The 15,826-nt window shown below is 42.8% G+C and overlaps 1 protein-coding gene across 2 annotated transcripts in view; it reads left to right on the top strand.

Moving 5' to 3' along the window:
- The window catches only part of NUSAP1 (nucleolar and spindle associated protein 1), a 129,347-nt gene that overhangs the window by 68,953 nt on the left and 44,568 nt on the right, over positions 1-15,826 (top strand). For both annotated transcript variants that reach the window (XM_069729299.1, XM_069729289.1), the window contains exon 9: positions 14,639-14,802. In XM_069729299.1, the coding sequence (XP_069585400.1) occupies positions 14,639-14,802 (164 nt within the window). The remainder of the gene's footprint in view (positions 1-14,638; positions 14,803-15,826) is intronic.

Genomic DNA, 15,826 nt, shown 5'->3' with positions numbered 1-15,826 from the left:
TCCAATTATTCTGATCCCGGCAGTCATTCGGAAAATCAGAGAGGACAAATCAAAAATGATCCTTATCCCTTGTAGATTGTGAGCCCTCGCGGGCAGGGTCCTCATTCCTCCTGTACCAGTTATGACTTGTATTGTTTAAGATTATTGTACTTGTTTTCATTATGTATACCCCTCCTCACATGTAAAGCGCCATGGAATAAATGGCGCTATAACAATAAATAATAATAATAATAATAATAATAGCTCCGTTCAGGCCAAAAAGGACATGGTTTTCCTGGCTAAGGATACTATCGGTCTCGGACCCATGGATCCTGCCGAATATACCAGACCTACTACAGCAAGGACCGGTCTTCCACCCGCAGGCGACAAATTTACATTTAACAGCCTGGATTTTGAACGGGGACTATTAAAAGAAACTTAGTAGCTACGTTATTAAAAAGTAGAAAACCAGTTACTACTAAAGCCTATGGGAAAACTTGGAGGAAATTCTTATCTGTCTCCAAGATGTAAGTCCAGGATGGACCCTCAATTAATAAAATACTTGAATTTCTACAAAAGGGTCTGGAACAGGGGTTGGCGGTCAGTACTCTAAAAGTACAGATAGCAGCTCTGGGAGCACTCTATAATCAAAATATTGCGGCTAATCCATGGGTAATAAGATTTATTAAAGCGGTAACAAGATCAAAACCTCTAGTTACTCAAAAAATACTCTTGTGGGACCTAAACCTAGTCCTCTCCGCACTAACGAGCCCTCCCATTTGAACCCATAGACACAATTCCCATAAAAACACTATCACTTAAGACCATTCTTCTGGTAGCCCTAACATCCGCACGCAGGTTAAGTGACATCCAAGCCCTGTCTGCTAACCCACCTTTACAAAAATATTAGATGAGTCACTCTTAAACCTGACCCGGACTACTTGCCAAAAGTGGCATCAAAATTTCACAGGTCACAAAAAGTATCTCTGCCGTCCTTTTGTCCAAACCCACAAAATGAGAGAGCGTAATTTCCATAATTTAGATGTCAGGAGATGTCTAGTCCAATATTTAGATTCCACCCGGGAGTATTGGAAGGAAGGCTCTTTGTTTGTCTGTTTTCAGGGTCCCAGGAAAGGATTCCGGGCATCCAAAGGTACCCTGGCAAGGTGGATAAAGGAGGCAATAGCCTTGGCGTATTCATCCATGGGGAATACAATCCCGGATGGTATAAAAGCACATTCCACTTGAGCGGTAGCTACCTCATGGGCTGAGAGGTCAGAGGGATCAATTGAACAAATCTGCAAAGCGACCACATGGTCATCACCGTCAACCTTTTTTAGACACAATAGATTAAATCTAGCCTCTGTCTGACTTGACCTTTGGGCGAAGGGTTCTCGAGGCGGTGGTCCCTCCCTAAGCTTAGTCTCTGCAATTCTCTCCGTAGTGCTTTCATGGGAGACCGAGAAAGTCATAGTTACTCACCGATAACTGTTTCTCTGAGCCCATGACAGCACCCGCTTATTCCCTCTCATCACGAGTGCGGTGAGTACTTACTACTTTGTATATAACTAATGTAACATAATATAGGCATGGTGTTCCTCTAATAAGCAGTGTTATAATGTTTTCTCTGTTGTAACTAACCTGGAGGTCCTCTGATGCTCTGTAAACCAACTGATGCGAGGGAGGGGTACCGCCCTTTTATCTGTAGGTTTCCTGCCCCTGAAGGGCGGAACCCCCCTCTCTCCGTAGTGCTGTCATGGGCTCCGAGAAACACTGTTATCGGTGAGTAACTATGACTTTTGCCCCGGTTGCCAGCTGGTGTAATTGCATTGCTGCTGGGTCAGCTGATGTGGGTGGTGACCACTTCCACCATCCTTCGAGGTCACCTGATGCATCAACTGACTGTCAGGGTTAGAGCAATCTTCAGTGACCAAGCCTGACTGATTAGCTTTCTGGGAGCAGTGGTGCTTCTGCTGAGTTCGCTTTTCTGGTTCCTTACTCTGTTCTGCTGTCCTTTCATCAGAGGGAGCTAAGTGTTGCATTTTTTACTCTGTCCCTTTTGGTGTCTTACCTTTCCTTTTGTTGTATTAGTGCAGCGGTGGGACCAGTGCTCTCGCCTGCCAGTTCCCTACTTGGGTATAAGAGCAGGGCAAGTGAGGGATTAGGTTTCCTGCTCGGCGATGGGGTGAAAGAACCCATATAGGGACGATGGTAAGATCAGACGAGTTCCCCGTTCCCTATCAACAGGGCCCACCGTTATAGTTTCCCTGGTGTTCCCTGGTGTGTTTGTGCCGTCCATTGACCGACCATTCGTGGGGTCGAGTCACACCGCTTCAGTCACATCGTGACAGAAGGATGCCCTTCTTTCTCCCCATGCCCTCAGGCGGCTTTTTGGTCTGATACGAACCAAGTCTCAAAGAATGTGGTCAATAGCCTTATCTTGGCAATTACCCAAACTCTTAACCTAAAGGAGGAAGAGGCACCTGCTCATGAGCACTCCGTTTCCTTCAAACTGGTAAAACGTCCTTCCCATTTTTTCCCCCAATCTCAGGGAATTTGAAGCGATTGTGGCTAAATACTGGGAATATCCTGAATAGCATTTCCCGGGAAGGAAGCAGCTAGACATTCTTTATCCCTTTAGCCCAGACCTTGTTGGTAGATGGGCAGAATTCCCTAATGTAGACCTGCCGATTTCTCGCCTGTCTTCTGATAGTCTTGTCTCTGCTGGACGGTGCATCTCTTAAGGACGCTATGGATAAGCAGATTGGGTCCTTGGCTAAATCAGCCTGTGAAGTGGCTGGCGCCTTCCTCTGCCCCATTTTTGCCTCCACCTGGGTGGCAGAGTCCATGTCTGCCTGGGCAAAGATGCTTCGACAAAGGTACCCTAGCGGCAGCTCCTCCCGATGAGATGGGGCAGATTTGGCCCATGACGGTAAATATCTTCTGATCGCTTCCTTTGACGCGGCCAGTTGTTCCACCAGGGATAACGTCAACATCACTGCTATATGCCACATTCTCTGGTTTGAAAGGGTGGAATGCAGATCCACCCCCAAAAAAGTCTCACTAACCTTGCCTTTCAAGCCTCTAGACTTTTTGGGGTCCAAACGGGATCAAATAATTTCAGATGCTACCGGCTGGGAATGTACCTCTTCTTCAGTCCACACCTAAACGTCCTTTTAATAGGGAAAGGTTGCTTCAATTTCGATCCTTTCGGGCCCTTCTATTATTCAGAGACCCCCCCCCCCCCCCTTCCCCCAGAGCAGGACCGCTCTTACGCTCAAAGGGAAAGGAAGAAACCTTCAAACCAGCTCCTCACTGGCGACCAAAGGGTCTCTCCCAAGCCTTCAAGGTCACGCGCCAACAGGCTCTCCTCAGCGTAATGGGTTGCCCTCACCCAGGAATCTCTCCAGGGTGGGAGGCCAGCTTCTTCTCTTCAGGGACGCATGGTTGTTGGTGGTCGACGATGCCTGGGTCAGAGAGAGATTACGTCCGGTTACAAAATTGACTTTTTTCTCCCACCCCCTCCCCCAGGAAGACGTTTTTTTGCCCCACCCATCAAGACTCCTGGCTCAGGGATTCTTCAGGCCGTCTCTTCCCTAATTCGCACAGGAGTAATCGTACCCGTTAGAAACGTTTTTCATGATTCTACTCCAATGTTTTCGTAGTCCCGAAGACAGACTCATCACTCCGTCTGATTTTGGACCTCAAGCATCTGAACTGTCATGTTCGGATCAGTCATTGCAGAATGGAGTCCCTACATTCGGTAATCGGCTCTACAGAGCAAGAAAATTCTCCCAGTTCCATAGACATTCAGGATGCTCATTTTCACATTCCGGTTTGTAATCAGAATCCGAAATTTCTACAGTTCCAAGGGGATTCTCATAATCCCTTAAATGGACAATCTTCTGATCAAGGAGCCGTCCTACCAAGACTGCGACCAGATTCTGCAGATCTCCTGACACTGTTTCGTCACGCCTGGATATCTATCTATATCTATGATATATATATCAAGTGATCCAAATATGAATATTTTTTTTTTTACCTGACGTCTTTAGATATTTTTTGTTTTTATGAAGTACAACTTTAGTTAATTACAAATTAAAAGTTTAGAATTTTTTTTTTTCTTCATCAGTTAATTTTTTACAGATTTTTAAACTTTTGAAAGTGCGGATTTTGGCCTGGTATAGCTTTACATTTTTTATCATATCTCGGGCTAGAATTAAGATAGAGGTGGGAGAGGCATCATTGTTCTCAGAACGGTGCCAACTTTCATTTGATATGTCACAAGACTGTTTCTTGATATTTTGTTTTGGAGAAATCAAATTCAAACTTTTGATGCTCAATTGTGAAAAAAAAACTTATGTTTTTTTTAAATCTGGGAAAGCATGCATGTTACTTGTGTTCTTGTTTATGTTTGTACAGGGATTCAACTTGGGACCTATCAAATTAGTATTTTTTTTTTAAGCCTTGAATCATCTGATTTTATGTTTGTGCAAGTTCCTTCATTTTTTCCCTTCAAATTACAACTTATTGAATTCAACATTTATGTACAACAATAAAGAAACCCAAAAAACAAATACCGAAGTGCCAGAAGAAATGCATCTTAATCATCATAACACAACTTGCTCAGCATTGTCAACCTGAATGCATTGAACAAGCCAAAAGAAAAAAGGTGATCATATCCTCAAGTGTGACTTTCCAAATACAGTCTCATCCTAATTATGTTAAAAACAAGTTTAAAAGAACCAATATATTTTTACCACATATTTATACATGTAACAATTTTTTTTTCAATTATATCACTAAACATGTCATTTATGAAGTGTTTAAGAAGAATAGTACAGTAGTTAAATCCTCGTTTTAAAAAATATGAACTAATCAAACAATTAATAGTAGGTTTTTACAATTGCCTTTTATCATCAATGTGTCCCTTCTAGTGGGTGAAATGTAATCTTGTCCATATGTGCTTAATAGCAATGGCCATTTCATTTTGTGTCAGAGTATGTACGGCCTGTCATGGTGTTCGGCTCCACCTGAGTCAATATCTGATTTTTGTTAACTTTTACAATGTCTGGTTTTCTTGGATACACAGAGGATGGTGCTGGACCAGAAGGTACAGAAAAGTCCTTTCTACGTCTTCATTTTCACAATCTTTGGAGAGTACAGTAGCCACCAACAGAGCCAATCATATTCACAGGTCACATCACCAGTTCTGTCATCCATTGCCAGTCCTGTGCCACCTTCTACCACTTCATGGACGTCACTGTCTTTGCTGAATGAAAAAACCCTTGTTTTTATTTCTGTTTCACTACATGGGATGACAGTGCGGTATTGCCAAGTCTCCTTTCTGCTTCCTGTAACCGATGTTTTCACAAACTCCTCCTCTTCGTCGTCCTGGTTTGTACAATATATGAACTGGATGTTAAGAATATTTTTCTCCCTCCATTTGAGGAGTTGCCTGGGTGTTAAGATTTGGTGTGAATATGGCCTCTGGAGGCTGGAGCTGCTGGCCTGTCATCTGCACTGCAGTCACTGTCTACCCCTGTTCATTCTCAGGCTGACCCCTAACAAAGCTTTCTCCTCTGCCCTCTCCTGCTTCTATAATAAAATACAGTAATATCTAAAAATCATGGATTATTTGGTAAATATAGACCCCACACTGTTACACCACAGGCTGAACAGATCTGAAATCAAGATTTTTGAACTGACACTGTAAGGGTATGTGCACACGTCAGGATTTTTAGCGTTTTTTTTTTTTTTTTTTGCGGAATTTCGCTATAAAAACGCTATAAATCCGGTAAAAAAACCGCTAACATTATGCATCCTATATTTTAGAATGCATTCCGCATTTTTTGTGCATATGTTAGCGTTTTTTCCGCAAAAAAAACGCATTCCGCAAAAAGAACGGACATGCTCATTCTTTTTGCAGATTTTTTGCGGATTCCCTATCAAAAAGGACGTTCCGGAAAAAAAAAAAAATCCGCGCAAGAAACGCGCAAATTCCGTGAGAAATCCGCGCGATTTCTGGCAGAATTCTCAGGATTTTGTCAGGAAAAAAACCTGACGTGTGCACATACCCTAATAGTTTTATTTTTTTAAAATATGATCCCATCACGATCCCAACTTGTATTTTGGTGCAGATGTGGCTAGGAGCATAGCAGGCACATGTGCAGTTTTTGAAATTTTTAAATTAAACCTTTTTCAGAAATGCGTTTTAAAGTTTTGCGCTTGCGTTCGCATAGGTAAACTATTATCAAAGATACTCTTGTGACATATCTGGTGAAAGCCTGTACAGTTCTGAGTAGAAAGGTGTTTATTTTGTTTCTCTATCTTTTTTTCTAGCCTGAGTTATGGGGAGAAAAGTAAAGGCAGGCAACACCGAAATTCGCACTTTTTCCAAACTTTGAAAATCAATAAAAAAAAATCTAGAATTTTTTTTCTTTTCTTCACATTTTGCATTCTCTGACATACTATTATCAAATAACAAAATCTCAAAAGAATTAAAAATATAGTGGTAAAAATTATTTGTTCACTTGACATGGAATGACATATATGTGCATATGTATATGTGTGTATATATATATATATATATATAATGTATGTATATATATGTATATATATATATATGTGTGTGTATATATGTATATATGTATATGTGTGTATATATATATATATATATATATATATATATATATATATATATATATATATATATATATATATATATATATATATATATATATATATATATATATATATATATATATATATATATATATATATATAATTTTCATACATACATACACACTAGATGGTGGCCCGATTCTAACGTATCGGGTATTCTAGAATATGTATTTATATAGCAGCCACATAGTATATAGCACAGGCCACATAATTATATAGGAGTACTACGTGGCCTGTGGTATATATCATGTGGCTGCTATATACATACATATTGTAGAATACCCGATGCGTTAATATAGGCCACGCAGTATATAACACAGCCCACATAGTATCTAACAGTGGCCACGTAGTATATAGTCATGGCCAAAAGTATTGACACCCCTGCAATTCTGTCAGATAGTACTTATTTTCTTCCTGAAAATGATTGCAAACACAAATTGGTATTATTATCTTCATTTAATTTGTCTTAAATGAAAAAACACAAAAATAATTGTCCTAAAGCCAAATTGGATATAATTCCACACCAAACATAGAAAAGGGGATGGACAAAAGTATTGGGACTGTTCGAAAAATCATGTGATGCTTCTCTAATTTATATAACTAACAGCACCTGTAATTTACCTGTGGCACCTAACAGGTGTTGGCAATAACTAAATCACACTTGCAGCCAGTTGACATGGATTCAAGTTGACTCAACCTCTGTCCTGTGTCCTTGTGTGTATCACATTGAGCATGGAGAAAAGAAAGAAGACCAAAGAACTGTCTGAGGACTTGAGAAACCAAATTGTGAGGAAGCATGAGCAATCTCAAGGCTACTAGTCCATCTCCAAAGACCTGAATGTTCCTGTGTCTACCGTGCGCAGTGTCATCAAGAAGTTTAAAGCCTATAGCACTGTGGCTAACCTCCCTAGATGTGGACGGAAAAGAAAAATTGACAAGAGATTTCAACGCAAGATTGTGCGGATATTGGATAAAGAACCTCGACGTGTGCATGGCATTATGAAGTCTGAAGACTACCAACAAATTTTGCAGCATAATGTAGGGCCCAGTGTGAGAAAGCTGGGTCTCCCTCAGAGGTCATGGGTCTTCCAGAAGGACATTGACCCAAAACACACTTCAAAAAGCACTAGAAAATGGTTTGAGAGAAAGCACTGGAGACTTCTAAGATGGCCAGCAATGAGTCCAGACCTAAATCCCATAGAACACCTGTGGAGAGATCTAAAAATGGCAGATTGGAGAAGGCACCCTTCAAATAACAGGGATCTGGAGCAGTTTTCCAAAGAAGAATGGTCTAAAATTCCAGCAGAGCATTGTAAGAAACTCATTGATGGTTACCGGAAGCGGTTGGTTGCAGTTATTTTGGCTAAAGGTTGTGCAACCAAGTATTAGGCTGAGGGTGCCAATACTTTTGTCTGGCCCATTTTTGGAGTTTTGTGAAATGATCAATTTTTTGCTTCATTCTCTTTTGTGTTTTTTCATTTAAGACAAATTAAATGAAGATAATACCAAATAATTTGTGATTACAATCATTTTCTGGAAGAAACGTATTATCTGACAGAATTGCATGGGTGTCAATACTTTTGGCCATGACTGTAGCATGCAGTATAGAACACAGCCACGTAGTATATAACGCAGCCCACGCAGTATAGAACACAGCCCACAGAGTATCTAACACTGGCCAGGTAGTATATAGCAGCCACGCGGTATCTAACACAGCCCACGTAGTATTTAGCAGTGTGGGCACCATAATCTTTTTACTATTGATGCTGCATAGGCAGCAAGTAAAAACTTGGTCACACAGGGTTAATTGCGGCGGTAACGGAGTGAGTTACCCGCAGCATAACGCGGTCCGTTACCGCTGGCATTAACCCTGTGTGAGCGGTGACTGCGGGGAGTATGGAGCGGGCGCAGGGCACTGACTGCAGGGGAGTAGGGAGGGACTAATCAGACTGTGGGCGTCGCTGATTGGTCGCGGCAGCCATGACAGGCAGCTGGCGAGACCAATCAGCGACTTGGATTTCCATGACAGACAGAGGCCGCGACCAATGAATGTCCGTGAAAGACAGACAGACGGAAGTGACCCTTAGACAAATATATATATATATCTATATAATTGTCTAAGGGTTTTTCCGTCTGTCTGTCCTGGAAATCCTGGCTCTCTGATTGGTCGAGGCCGTCAGGCCTCGACCAATCAGAGACCGGCACAGCATCGACGTAGAAATCCCGCGTCTCTGATTGGTCGAGGCCGCCAGGCCTCGACCAATCAGCAACGGGCACAGCGACGATGATGTCATAAAGGACATAGACATCCTGCGTCTGATTGGTCGAGGCCGCCAGGCCTCGACCAATCAGCAACGGGCACAGCGACGATGATGTCCTAATGGTTGCCATGGCGACGATGATGTCATAAAGGTTGCCTCGACCAATCAGCGACGGGCACAGCGACGATGATGTCCTAATGGTTGCCATGGCGACGATGATGTCATAAAGGTTGCCTCGACCAATCAGCGACGGGCACAGTCTGCCGCGAATTCTGGAATCATCATTGTCCATATACTACGGGGACATGCATATTCTAGAATACCCGATGCGTTAGAATCGGGCCACAATCTAGTATATATATATATATATATAATTGTCTAAGGGTTTTTCCGTCTGTCTGTCTGTCCTGGAAATCCCGGCTCTCTGGTCGAGGCCGCCAGGCCTCGACCAATCAGCGACTAGCGCAGCGACGATGATGTCATAAAGGACGTAGAAATCCTGGCGGCCTCGACCAATCAGCAACGGGCACAGCGACGATGATGTCATAAAGGACGTAGACAGCTCACGTTTCTGATTCAGCGACAGGCACAGTATCGACGTAGATGTCATAAGGGTTGCCATGGCGACGATGATGTCATAAAGGTTGCCTCGACCAATCAGCGAGCACAGTCTGCCGCGAATTCGCCTCGACCAATCAGCGACGGGCACAGTATCGACGTAGATGTCGTAATGGTTGCCATGGCGACGATGATGTCCTAAAGGTTGCCTCGACCAATCAGCGACGGGCACAGTCTGCCGCGAATTCTGGAATCATCATTGTCCATATACTACGGGGACATGCATATTCTAGAATACCCGATACATTAGAATCGGGCCACAATCTAGTGTGGATAGATAGATAGATAGATAGAGTACAGACCAAAAGTTTGGACACACCTTCTCATTTAAAGAGTTTTCTGTATTTTCATGACTATGAAAATTGTAAATTCACACTGAAGGCATCAAAACTGAATTGACACGTGTGGAATTATATACTTGACTAAAAAAAAGTAAAACAACTGAAATTATGTCTTATATTCTAGGTTCTTCAAAGTAGCCACCTTTTGCTTTGATGATTGATTTGCACACTCTTGGCATTCTCTTGATGAGCTTCAAGAGGTAGTCACCGGAAATGGTTTTCACTTCACAGGTGTGCCCTGTCAGGTTTAATAAGTGGGATTTCTTGCCTTATAAATGGTGTTGGGACCATCAGTTGTGTTGTACAGAAGTCTGGTGGATACACAGCTGATGGTTCTACTGAATAGACTGTTAGCTGCTTTTTTTTCTTGCCATAATACAAATTCTAAGTAAAGAAAAAGGAGTGGCCATGATTACTTTAAGGTAAGTCAGTCCGAAAAATTGGGATAACTTTGAAAGTCCCAAAGTTCAGTGGCAAAAACCATCAAGCGCTACAAAGAAACTGGCTCACATGAGGACCGCCCCAGGAACGGAAGACCAAGAGTCACCTCTGCTTCTGAGGATAAGTTTATCCGAGTCACCAGCCTCAGAAATCGCAGGTTAATAGCAGCTCAGATTAGAGACCAGGTCAATGCCACACAGAGTTCTAGCAGCAGACACATCTCTACAACAACTGTTAAGAGGAGACTTTGTGCAGCAGGCCTTCATTTTAAAATAGCTGCTAGGAAACCACTGCTAAGGACAGGCAACAAGCAGAAGAGACTTGTTTGGGTTAAAGAACACAAAGAATGGACATTAGACCAGTGGAAATCTATGCTTTGGTCTGACGAGTCCAAATTTGAGATCTTTGTTTCCAACCACCGTGTCTTTGTGCGATGCAGAAAAGGTGAACGGATGGGCTCTACATGCCTGGTTCCCACTGTGAAGCATGGAGGAGGAGGTATGATGGGGGTGCTTTGCTGGTGACACTGTTGGGGATTTATTCAAAATTGAAGGCATACTGAACCAGCATGGCTACCACAGCATCTTGCAGCGGCATGCTCTTCCATCCGGCTTGCGTTTAGCTGGACCATCATTTATTTTTCAACAGGACAATGACCCCAAACACACCTCCAGGCTGTGTAAGGGCTATTTGACCACGAAGGAGAGTGATGGGGTGCTACGCCAGATGACCTGGCCTCCACAGTCACCAGACCTGAACCCAATCGAAATGGTTTTGGGTGAGCTGGACCGCAAAGTGAAGGCAAAAGGTCCAACAAGTGCTAAGCATCTCTGGGAACTCCTTCAAGATTGTTGGAACACCATTTCCGGTGACTACCTCTTGAAGCTCATCAAGAGAATGCCAAGAGTGTGCAAAGCAGTCATCAAAGCAAAAGGTGGCTACTTTGAAGAACCTAGAATATAAGACATATTTTCAGTTGTTTCACACTTTTTTGTTAAGTATATAATTCCACATGTGTTAATTCATAGTTTTGATGCCTTCAGTGTGAATGTACAATTTTTATTGTCATGAAAATACAGAAAAATCTTTAAATGAGGTGTCCAAACTTTTGGTCTGTACTATCTATCTATATATTTATATCTCTCTATGTATATTCTCCTCTCTCCTATTCATCGGTTGCGATGCCCTAGTGATCCTGTGGTCCCAATTTCGGCTACCTTATCTTTTTCCGCTTCTCCCCTTGATTCCGAGAGTTGTGAAGACGATAAAGGCGGAGGGAATTCCCGTAATTCTGGAAGCTCCAGACTGGCCAAGAAATGCCAGGTACGTGGAGTTGGTGAACATGCTCATGGATGCTCCATGGAGGCTTCCAGATCTTCTCACAAGGCCCCCTTTTCCACCAGAGTTCAGTGTCTGAATTTAACGGCATGGCCGTTGAGGCTGCAGTCCTGTGGGAGGCAGGTTTTTCCAATCGGGTCATTCAGACCATGTTTAGGGCAAGAAAACCAGCATCCTTGCGTATCTTCCACAGATACTGGAAGGCCTTCTTTCGGTATAAAGAGGACAACAATTTGGTCTGTCTTTTTTCCTTTCATCCTTGGTTTTCTACAAGCGGGTCTTGACTCTGGTCTATCACTCAGTACTCTTATGGGTGAAGTTTCCGCTCTGTCAATTCTTTTCCTAGGAAATCTGGCTTCCCGTTCCCAGGTAAAGACTTTTCTTCAAGGGCTCGCCCATCTGGCACCTCCTTATCGTCCTCCGATAGATCCATGGGATCTTAATCTTGTCCTTGAGCCCATTCAAGACATTCCGTCTTCTCTCCTGTCATGGAAAGTGGTCTTCTTAGTTGCCATTACGTCCATCAAGAGAGTTGTTAGTGGCAATGTCCTGCCTGCCATTCTCTGTTCCTGATTCTCCATCAGGACAAGGTAGTTGTCAGACCTGTTCCTTATTTCTTGCCTAAGGTGGTTTCTGCATTTCACATTAATTAAGACATTGTCCTTCCTTATCTGTCCCTCTCCGGTTCATCCCCTGGAGAAGTTCCTTCACAAGTTGGATCTGTTCAGAGCTATCCGATTATACCTCTCATGGACTGCTTCCTTTCGCCTCTCTGATGCCCTATTTGTCATCTCTGAAGGTTGTTGTTAGGGGCTTCCAAATCCACTATTGCCCGTTGGATTAGTTCGACAATATTGAGGCATACCACGTTCAGGACAAGCAGCCTCCTCAAGGGGTAAAGGCTCACTCCATCCGGACGGTAGGAGCTTCCTGGGCAGTTCGTCACCAGGCTTCAACTTTACAGATTTGTAAAGCCGCAACCTGGTCATCTTTGCACACTTTTGCGAGGTTTTACAGGGTTCATACCTATGCCTTGTCTGATGCAGGCCTGGGAAGGAAGGTGCTGCAGGCGGTGGTTATGCACTAGCCAACCAAAATGTTTTCTTTGCATTCTTTGTTTCCCACCCTTGGGACTTCTTTGGGACCTCCCATGGTTACCTTTGTCCCACAAGCGATAAAGAAAGGGATTTTTAGTACTCAGTGTAAAATCTTTCTTAGAGCTCTCATTGGAGGACACAGCACCCTCACGAAGTGTTATTATTTTTTGTAAACTGTTTGTACCGCTTTTGGGCCTACGTGCCTTTGTTATTGGGTTGGTACATATGTTGATTTTTTGTTTGCTTCTCCTACTGCTTTAACACTAACTGAGGTACTTGGTGCCTGTCAGTGGGTGTATATTGCTGAGGAGGAGCTATTTTCCGTTTTTGCGTAGTGTCAGCCTCCTCCTAGCGACAGCAGCATACGCCCATGGTTACGTGTCCCCCAATGAAGGCTTCAAGAAAGATTTTTCGGTGAGTACCAAAAATCCCTCTTATTGGATCAGGCGGACTGCCCAGCACTAGGAGCGCACCCTACAAGACAGATGCCCCAGTAAGCCCAACCAACACTAAATGGCCTGACTACATCCTGCAAAAAAATGTAAAAATGGGCAATGAAAAATGTCTAGAAATGGATTACATGAGGTATTCAATATTTTGGCCAAAATACACAAGCTCGCAACCCACTTCATACTGATGAGTCCTAACACTAAAATTAAAAGCTGCTCACCAAAGGACTTAAATGTTTCTTTTTCCGGTATGTTCTTGTATTTAGGCTTTGCCATGGAATCCTGTGACACGGTGTTGATACCACAGGCCTAAAAATATCAAATGGTGGTGAGCAGGATATTGGGGAACAAGATCTTTTGTCATCCTAGTGTTTTTCAGATCAGAGCTATTCAGGATCTTATGGTCACAAGAAAAGGAAATTGAAAAATACAGTACTTTATTTTGCCAGATTATAAGACGCACTTTTATGATCCCCAAAATTAGGGGGAAAAATTTGAGTGTGTCTTATAATCCGAACACTGTTTTTACCAAGGGGGTCAATGCTGCGGCCCAGAGCTGGGAGTGTTGTGGTGGTGGAGTGGTGGTCCTACGGTGGTGGTGCGGCGGCTGCTATTCTTCTTCCAGGGTCCAGCTTCTCACTCGGCGCAGATGGAGGAAAGCGGAGCTCTGCATCCGCACCTGCCTCTAGACCAGAGGTCTCAAACTGCATTCCTCAAGGGCCGTAAACAGGTCATGTTTTCAGGATTTCCATGTATTGCACAGAATGATTCCAGCATCTTGTGCAATGCGAAAGAAATTTTGAAAACGCATGTTTTGAGGCCGTCGAGGAATGCAGTTTGAGACCCCTGCTCAAGACTGTCTGTAGGAAAATGTCCATGGACGCGGTGTAGGCGCAGATGGAGCTCTCGGCCCGGCCTCTGATGTCACCACTGGTCAATGATGCTGGTGTCTCTAATCTGGCTATGATTTTCAGAAGTACCTTTTATTAGCTTTTTAGAAGCATAATCAGTTGGTTTCTAAGTTTGCACAAGATTGCTGCTAGAGCCAACATGACTGCTCAGTATATTGTGGCTGACCATTCTCTGGGGTTGTCTGCTTATACTCGGGTCGGCTTATACTCGAGTATATACGGTACATTCATGTATACAGTAAGTGGGTGTATTTTTGAGGATGGGGGGGGGTGGTAGTCACAATATGCAGTACTGCAGGCACTGTACTGTGATTCACAGATCCTCCATAAGTGTCATCCACAGGTAATATTTTTGTATTTTATTAAAGGTTTTTGCACAGTATTTGGCTCAAAATATTATTTTTTCTTATTTTCCTCTCTAAAATCTAGGTGCGTCTTATAATCAGGTGTGTTTTATAAACCGAAAAATACTTTAAGTTTAGTGCGGTATATTAGTTCTCATGTTGGCTTCTTATTCAGGTTTTCTGGAGCAACAAAGGACAATGAGCACAAATATTCTTTGGTAAAGACACCGGCCAGGAAATCTTCTTCTACATTTGTGCCCAACAGTGAATCAAGAAAAAGTTTACCACAGGGTAGCATGAAGGCCACACCGGCTAATAAAGAAGCAAAGATACCAGCAGGTATTTGCCAGTTATCTTGGATTATTTTGTCAGTCACTTATTTGACATGCCTGACACTGAAACTTCAGTTATAACCTATCCATGTTTCTGACAATGCAATTTATAAAGCAAATGCCTAGTCTTGTCTCTACAAGTATAAACTTAGGTTGGCCGCTACTTATTTTTGACTGTCTAGCCTTAGGATAAGTCATATTGTGACACCCAACACACTCGCTGATCAGCGGTTACCTGTATTGGCCAGAAAACAGCTACCCCAAGCCTATAGTGGCTGCATACGGGTACTGCAGATTCAACTCTCATTTATTAATAGACCACTGTATCTGAAAATCTGGCTGTTATAGACCTGATGGTGCTTGTGTTGTAGCAGAATCTGAGAACATCTGTTGCTGCCCCCCTCCCTGGATAATATCTTCATGACCTTTCGTAAGGATGGGCCATCAATTAAGTAAAAAATAGTTGCCAACACCGTTTACCCTTTAGGGCCGAGCCTCTTTGTACTTTAATGACCGGGCCTAATTTTTCAAATCTGACCAGTATAACTAGTAATAACTCTGAAATGCTTCAACATATCCCTCTGATTCTGAGACTGTTTTTTTTTTTTCTCAATGACACATTGTACTTCACGTTAGTGGTAAATTTTGGTCGATATGACTTTCATTTTTGAAAATATCTAAAATAAAATTTGACAAGGTAGAACATTTCTCCCATTTCAAACTTTGATTTTTTGATGTCCTTAAATCCGAGTTTTATCTCACACTATGGTTAATAAATAACATTTCCCATATGTTTTACTATACATTTGCATAGTTTTTAACCCTTCTCTGACCTTAGACGTACTATCCCGTCAAGGTAACCTGCGCCTATCTGACCCTTGACGGGATAGTACGTGATATGCGATCAGCTGCACTCACGGGGGGAGCGCGTCCGATCGCCGCCGGGTGTCAGCTGACTATCGCAGCTGACATTCGGCACTATGTGCCAGGAGCGATCACGGACCCCACTATAAAAGTAAATCAAACCCCCC

This window comes from Ranitomeya imitator, chromosome 1 (genome assembly GCF_032444005.1).
Source record: "Ranitomeya imitator isolate aRanImi1 chromosome 1, aRanImi1.pri, whole genome shotgun sequence".
NCBI lineage: Eukaryota > Metazoa > Chordata > Amphibia > Anura > Dendrobatidae > Ranitomeya > Ranitomeya imitator.
This window is presented reverse-complemented; position numbering and strand designations above follow the sequence as displayed.